Consider the following 7,937-nt stretch of genomic DNA (forward strand, 5'->3'; position numbering starts at 1 on the left):
CAACAGATGAATGTTTGGTATTGACTAGTTACCAGCTCCTCCCTAATTTCACCGCTCTGAAGTTGAACAGTTGTCCACATACCATTGGTTCTCAATTATTCTGGAAAATCATTGGTCCACGCCACCTATACTGTCCTATTCCCCGTATTCAAAACGCGAAATCCTCTAGCTGAGTTTTCTGGTGCCTTATTCACAAATCAATATGTCTTCGTTGTTGTATTTAGTGGTGATGGCCTGCGCGTGTTTCGGCGTTAAAGCCAATAGTGGAGACACTGTCGACGTTACCGAAAAGGTGTTCTTTGATGTAGAGATCGGTGGTGAGAAAGCTGGCAGGGTCGTCATTGGATTATTCGGGACTACCGTTCCAAAGACTGCGAAGAATTTTTACGACCTTGCAACGCACGAGGTAAGATTGGATTACTGCAAAAGGCAGTTTGAACAAATATGAACATACTTAAATTTGTATATACGTTGTTTCTGCAAGTTTGGCATGTTTAAAATCACTTTAGATTCAATCTTCTTTACTAATAGTGTAGATTTTAAAACTTAAATGACCCTCACTATAAAGTTGAGAGTTGCCAATAGTGTAGTTATTCACGTCGTTCCTGTTTAGCTTTTGTTCAGTTACACGTACATCCCTTTTTAGCGCTGACAACCGAGCCACTTAAACAAGGATTTGACATTATTAACTGAAATTGTTAAAAAAAATAATTTTGACTGCCGGACACGGAGTATTTTGAAAAACCTGCCCAGCTTCCGGACATAGAGACCCAGCGTTTTGTCAACATATGCCCTCGTACATGTATTTGCAGATAATTGCTAATTTTACAAGCCTTAGGACTTTATTTGCCCACTTTCCTGTGAACGTACCATTCTCAAATTTGAAAAAAAAAGTTATTGAATTAACTGCTAATTGACGAGCCTTGTGTGTAAAAAACTTCTTTGGAAGGGAGTACTGGTAGCCAATCAACCCCTGTGTTTAAGATGGTCCCTACAAAATACAAATGTTTTTGCACCAGGTTAGGACCATGCAGAAAAAGTAGATCTTTGCAAGGCCTATTAGAATCCACAAAGAAAAATTGTGGTTGCCATGCATTTTTTTGAGATAATTAGCCTTGAATCTCAACAAAAATACCGACATCAGCATTTTTCTGAAAAAAGAAGGAAAGGATATTTCTTCACAGATTTCCTTTGAATTTGCCTTTTTACATACAGAAAAGTGAACACATTTATAAAGATCTTAAAACTGCATGGTAAATGGTAACATAAAAACCAGTTTTGGTATGTTTTTAATAACAAAATTGTTGCAACAGCACTTTTAGAATCTCTGACAGCCTTCCTCTGGTTCAGCTAAAATACAGTCTAAATACCTTTTGCTCACAACCAGAAACTAATCACGGGTTGAATAGGCTTGCCACTTCCATTTCATAACATAAAATGTAGGGGTAACCATGTGTTTTTTTAAGTCATTGATCTTTTTTGAAAACTTTTACAGTGCCCGTTACATTTTTTCCTGTCACCTCCCCAGTAAGTAAAACATTTGCGTATCTCACACTTGTTTTGCGCACACACTATGCCATCTGCAGGTACATGTTTACAGTTGGATTTCAGTATAATTCTCGACAGATAACAGCTAGTTTTTCAGCTGGAAGACATTACCAGTTAGTGGTTAGCAATATGCTGCTATTCCGGTATTCCTGGTTTAAGTACAGGTTCATTTAACTTGATTTGGTCACAGTAGGAAAATTTTGCTTTCATTTTATTCGTGTAGTTGGTAGTGTAGTTGATTCAGGGCTTCGAGTAGTTTCCCGGCTGGTGCCGGTCAAATTGTCTGGACATATCCCATTTTTAGTTGGAAAAACATCGATTACATCTTATCGCTATAAAAGTGCCCCTCCCCCCTTCACATGATGTTTAAATATGAAACAAGTAAATTTTCAAAGCATTTATTGTACATGAGCATCGATCTCAAAGCAGGAAAAGTGGAATGCATGGTACAGCAAAATCAGTATCACATTTGTGCGAAAATTTGCAACGATAGCCTGAAATTTTATGAGTATTACGAGTCATTTGTTAAAAGTTCTTGGTCGGGTAGTTAAGTATCTGCCTTTTTTCCCTCCTTTTTCACAAACGCCAATAATATTGAACCTTTAAATATTTAAAACTTGAAACTTTAGACTTTTTCGTTACCAGCATAAATGACCGGACATCAATGTCGACCCCAACGTGTGGGTGGCGCTTAAACCATGCCTTGCATGATGTGCAGAACCTGTGTGCACCAACAAAAGTAGGCACAGTCCTTAAGTGACCCTTTTTCCAAAAATTTGCCCCCAAATTTTGCCTTAATAAATTCATTACTTTTGTAACTTCTCATAGGAGACCACCACCGGTAGGCAACTGCAGCCACTTCTAGGGCTGATAGTTGAAATTTCTTATCATTTTGTCTAGTTGTCCCCTTTTAAGCAAGTACTCCATCCTATGCGACCCCACTATGGGCATGAATTGGGTTAGCCTCCATTACCAGCCACTGTTCAGGAAAGGAGCCCCACATGAATTAGATTATGAACTTACTTCACAGACATAGTTTGCCACTGACACATCCAGCTGTCTCTTCTTGGACACGAGAGAGTGGTGGAAATCAAGCCTAGAATTGGGTGAACCCTGATCAATGTTCAGTGAAAGTTTGTTCTTTCATTAGAGCATATTAGCAGAGCTGCTCAGCACCCCAAATGACTGCCAAGCAGAGGACCATACTCATATAGGAAAGCAAATAAAACCCATGAATTGATTTTCTCGTGGTTATCTGGTCATGGCTAGTGGTATTACTTGTGGGCACGTACGTACGACTCACAGCATGGATTGCAGGCTCAAGCCAAGTTAACTTAGCTCTGCTTTTAGGCTTTGCTAAATCTATATATTATTTCTCATATGCAATATTTCTATGGGCCTAATGGGTCATGCTTACACTGCTAGTACTGTAACTTGGAAACTGGATTGGAACACACTGAAATCTCTTTGAATTGCTAAATATTGAGGGGCTTATGATTTACTGCATGTAGATTAAGCCTCTAAAACAACTTCAGACTATGGTTGAAAATTTAGAGCTGTCTGATCTGGACTCTCATCAGCAGCCACCTCTCATAAGTGAGCTCATATGCTTGACATTTTGAGTCGTCAGTTATATGATGTTCAACTGTATTTTATACAATAAGTGAAATTATTCTCGCATTTTGGTTGGTTCTTACTTATAATCAATAGGAAGACAGAGGTATCTATAGATGACTTCATTAATGTTTGTTTTTGTTTCTTAAAATTATATAAAAACTGATAGATTCCATATTGTGGTGCACCACATTCCTCCTATTTATTTTATGGTAATTGCCATTCTAGTATAGTGTTTATTTAGTGCTCAGTGTGCGCATATCTTCTGCGTTATGTGTATTTGTTTGTTTGTGTGTGTGTGTACTGACCTAAACTCATAGGTGTACAGACGCCTTCAGACTTGGAGGGGGGGGGGGGGGGGCAGTAACCTCATTGTTCCAACAGACCCAAATTGCAGTAAAAACAAAAACGTTCACAATTCTTAGGTTTAATGAAACTGTATCATTCTAAGATTTGGATTATCCTTTAGATCGGATTGCAGATCCTTTATTAATGTGGTTATTACAATTATTATTAATATTATTATTATTTTGTAATATCGTTTATGATTTTTTTTTCTTTGTTATATAATCGCAGTGAAAATTGAATAAACTAAAATTGATACTTATTTTGAAACCTTGCATACTCTATTTACCTTGATTGACAGCCTAGTAAAATGAGAAACTTATAAAAGAAACAGTTAATTCTTCCTTGTATGAAAAGTTCAAGAAAAATTTTGAAATGGCTCTTTGTGGAGCCATTCAAAACAGCTCTTTTCAGAGCCACCACAAAAACGAAAGTCTTCGTCTTTGTTTGCTTTGATTCTTTTGTCATCGTTTTGTTCATGGAAATAATGTTAATCTTGAGGATTTCCACAATTATATACATTTCAATGATATACAGTGTATGGCTTTTATATATTTATATTTATGGCCCCCTCTACAAATATCTCTATGTGGACTGTGACTGTGGCTTGTTGTTGTTGTTTGCATCTTGCTGCATCTGCACATGTTGGCTTATAATGCTTATACTTAATATTATGCCCTAGTGAAACTAATATTTAGAGTGCCAACATAATGTACACTGATTGCAGTTGGATAATATAATATACATATATAACAAAAACTGAGTTGTAGTCAAAGGTGTATGCCAATGGTAATGCTAGCATTTATCAAATTTTTCATCTTCCTTACACAGAAAGGCTTTGGATACAAGGGGAGCATTTTCCACCGTGTTATTGAAGGGTTTATGATTCAAGGTACACTGTGAAGTCCTTATTTAAGTATTCATACTTTAATCAATAAAGTATTAGTTAGTCACTTAAAATTATGAAACCAATTATTCTTTCCTTGATATCAAGGTGGTGACTTCACAAACAGGGATGGAACTGGAGGTAAGACTGAACTTATTACAATTTTAATAATAGTGTGTATTTAGAGAAATGAAAAATGTAAGGAGAAAAAACATTATGCAAATTATGTTCTCTCAGTTATTGTCATTGTAACATTTAAATCTTTGCGCTATTTTTCATTTGCCCATGTAAGGTAAAAGCATCTATGGTGAGCGTTTTCCAGATGAGAATTTTAAACTGTCTCATTATGGCTCTGGCTGGCTGAGTATGGCTAATGCTGGTAAAGATACCAATGGTTCACAGTTCTTTATTACAACTGTAAAAACATCCTGGCTGGATGGCAGACATGTTGTATTTGGAAAAGTGCTTGAAGGCATGGTATGTTACATTTACACTGTATGTTATGTCAAAACTATCTACCATAATCTGACATACAGAAGAACTACATGTACTGCCAGTTCTGATGTGCTTTAGTGCCCTCCCTGCAACTGAGTTTTGTTTATTATTTTGCATGGAATCAGTGTGGCCGAGTGGTTAGGGTGCTGGACTTCTGGAGGTTGCAGGCTCAAGTCCCTCTCTGACCACTAAGCTGGAGTTATTTCTCGCTAGACCCTAGTTCAACTCCTCGGTCATGCTTGTAAAAAGCCAACTGGTCTGCCTCCCACCAGTTGGGATTTTTAAGCCTACTATATATTTATAATGTTTATTTCAAATATTTGTTTCTTTCAGTTTAAGTGGCATGCCTGTGAATTAGCTAGGTGTGGCTAGGCACAATTTTGACCATCATAAACAAACATTTTTAAACATTTAACTTTTTTTATTAATAAGTGTCCCGCTTCTAAAAAGTGCCCCCATTGGGAAAGTGACCATAGAGTAGACTGACAGGACATTTGAGTTATGTAGTCTGCTTCTAAAATTGAACATATTGACTTGGAATAAACAAGAGAATACCAGTAGGACCAAATCATAGTTAGTCTCCTCTACTAACTATGACCAAATTAATGCCTATTGTATAGTTGTACAAAAATCTGAGTAAGACTGACATGTGTCCCACTTCTCTTAGGATGTTGTCACAAAGATAGAGAAGACGAAAACTGATAGCCGTGATCGACCAATCAAGGAAGTCAAAATTGCTGACTGCGGTTCTATTCATTTAGAGAAGCCTTTTCCAGTCAAAAAGGAATAATACTAAAGTGCTTATTTTATTGTTACTTGTGTTTAGAAGTTTCAAACTCTTACAGTGCACCGAGAGTACATTTTATATTACCTGGTTCTTCTCATTTCCAATATGTGTGAATGTCTAATTAAAAATGGTGTAGTTAATAAAAGAGCAGTATGGAACGGAATTTGTTAACTGGCCATGTGACATTCTTCATCTTTATCCATGAAAATGAACCTCATATTTAACTGATTTCAAGGTAACAAACCTCTAGAGTAACCATCACGTTGTATCAGAAATGAGACAACAAGTGATTTCACAAGGGAGGTTTTGTTGCAGTGTTAGCGCAATGCTGTCATCCTAGGTATTTCTTGATAATCTGAATTAAACCTGCATGACTGTTACATGTATTCCTTGTCCTCGTTTTCAGTTTGCTTGTCCAGTAGAGGTAGCCATTTGTGTGTCGTTTGAACGTTGTCCTTTTCTTGCTTGACGTTTATTTGTTAGTTCCCACTTGATAAAATACTGCAAGAAACAGAAAAAGATTATTTGTCTATAAAATGCTAAAGTAATATCCTACCGTTTCCAACATGAACACTTCGTTGTATTACTTGGATTGCGTTGTGATTTATTTTCCATCGTTATTTAACTGGCACATAATATAGTTCTCTGTGTGAAAAATTGTTAAATACATTACAATTACAGGTTTTTGACTAAACCGTATACAATTCTTCCTTTCTCTAAACGGGTTAAACTAGACGGGATTTCTTGTAATGATTCTGAGGACTTCATAACAGACGAAACTGTACCAACAGGCACGTACTGTGCTGTACTATTCATCGCAAGCATCAGTGGAGTACAGTGGAGGATAGATGCTGTCATCAACTTATGGGGGTGGAGGAGACGCTGACTCAAATCGTTCATAGTTTTCACAATTTTTAGACACAAAATGTTACGACGTTTCGGTCGAAATTGGCTTCAAAAGTTCAGACGGAATTTTTCAAGTTTCATTCGACAAATCCAAAGTGGCGTCCTAGTCCGCCCGCCGTGACCAGTGGAACCAGCCATCGTCGCTACGAGCATGGGGAACGGGAACGCACACCCAAAGAAAACTGTCATAAGAGGAAATTTGGCAGGAAAAATATATTGCATTTGTTTTGTACCATGTTTGTAGGCAGGTGTTTGCCCTGGATACGCTGCTTCCACGTTGTGAAGTTACTTGTACAGCCAGTTAGCTACTCAGTTCAGTTAGTGCATCGTTGACCTCCAAATGATAATTTCCGTAGGAATCTACATTCACTTAGCTTTCAACTGACGTATTGCCCTGGGACGGGGGTGCTCGTCGTACCTTTTAGGGTTACAAAAACGCGGTTCGGTACCTCTGAAGGTGTTGAGCCTGGTCCACAGCGGGACCGGAGCTTTTGCGGTACCTTTTGTTTTTAGGGTATTGAGCCGAAACAGGAGATATAAATGTCTTGTTTTAGAATTACTACCTCGTATAGCTTATGGTTGAAAAAATTTTCAAGTCACGCCCACAAACAGGATCTTTGTACTTCTTTGGAGTTCAAAATTTTGTTTGTGGGACTGCCGTTAGGCCCGTTGGGATTATGCAAATTAAAGAAAGGAACGAGGAGGGAATGGCCGCTCGTTGCACGCTAGGGAAAGAAAGAGACTGCTCGTAGTTAAAGATCGTTAAACAATTCTGTGGAGATGCTGGCGAAAACACACGCGGCCAGACCTTGTATTCGATCTACGTACGTGACATTACGGTTGTTGGCGGCTCGTTACGGTTTCAGCTGTTTAGAGTTATACTATTCACAGAGCACTGGTCACAGGCAGACCAAGCCGTAACGAACGCTTTAATGTTCTTTAAAACAGAATTCTCGTTAGTCCTAAATATGCTATTAAATTTTAGCAGGAGCCATAATCGTGGACGGAGACCGTAAGTCTCGGGATTCGCGCGCTCCTATGATATGGGACAATTTTTCTATTTTTAGAACAAATTGCGCAATCCTGACTGTCATACATCATATATCCGCGCGGATTCACGCACATGTCAGGGGCTCTCGCGTGGATGTTGTCACGTTGCGTGATCAAATGGTGAGAGTTGAGAGATTCTCTTGCGTATTTTTCACAGCGTCCCGTTCCTGATGTAGAAGGAGAACCAAGCATTCGGGAAACCTCACGGACTGCTGCACGAATTTCGTCCCGTACATAGACATAATGAGGCGCCATCTTGGTTGTCACCTCAAGGAAAAAGCGCGCGAATTAGAGCTTACTACGTAG

The 7,937-nt window shown here is 38.3% G+C and overlaps 1 protein-coding gene across 1 annotated transcript; it reads left to right on the forward strand.

Moving 5' to 3' along the window:
* Positions 1-58: 58 nt before the first annotated feature.
* Positions 59-6,061, forward strand: LOC110063292 (peptidyl-prolyl cis-trans isomerase B-like). Its single transcript, XM_020770260.2, has 5 exons — positions 59-406; positions 4,339-4,399; positions 4,502-4,534; positions 4,686-4,870; positions 5,556-6,061. The coding sequence occupies exons 1-5, from the start codon at positions 203-205 to the stop codon at positions 5,676-5,678; spliced, it is 606 nt and encodes a 201-aa protein (XP_020625919.1). The 5' UTR covers positions 59-202; the 3' UTR covers positions 5,679-6,061.
* The last annotated feature ends 1,876 nt before the right edge of the window (positions 6,062-7,937 follow it).

This window comes from Orbicella faveolata, unplaced genomic scaffold (genome assembly GCF_042242905.1).
Source record: "Orbicella faveolata isolate gen_17 unplaced genomic scaffold, um_ofav_v1 contig_26, whole genome shotgun sequence".
Classification (NCBI taxonomy): domain Eukaryota; kingdom Metazoa; phylum Cnidaria; class Anthozoa; order Scleractinia; family Merulinidae; genus Orbicella; species Orbicella faveolata.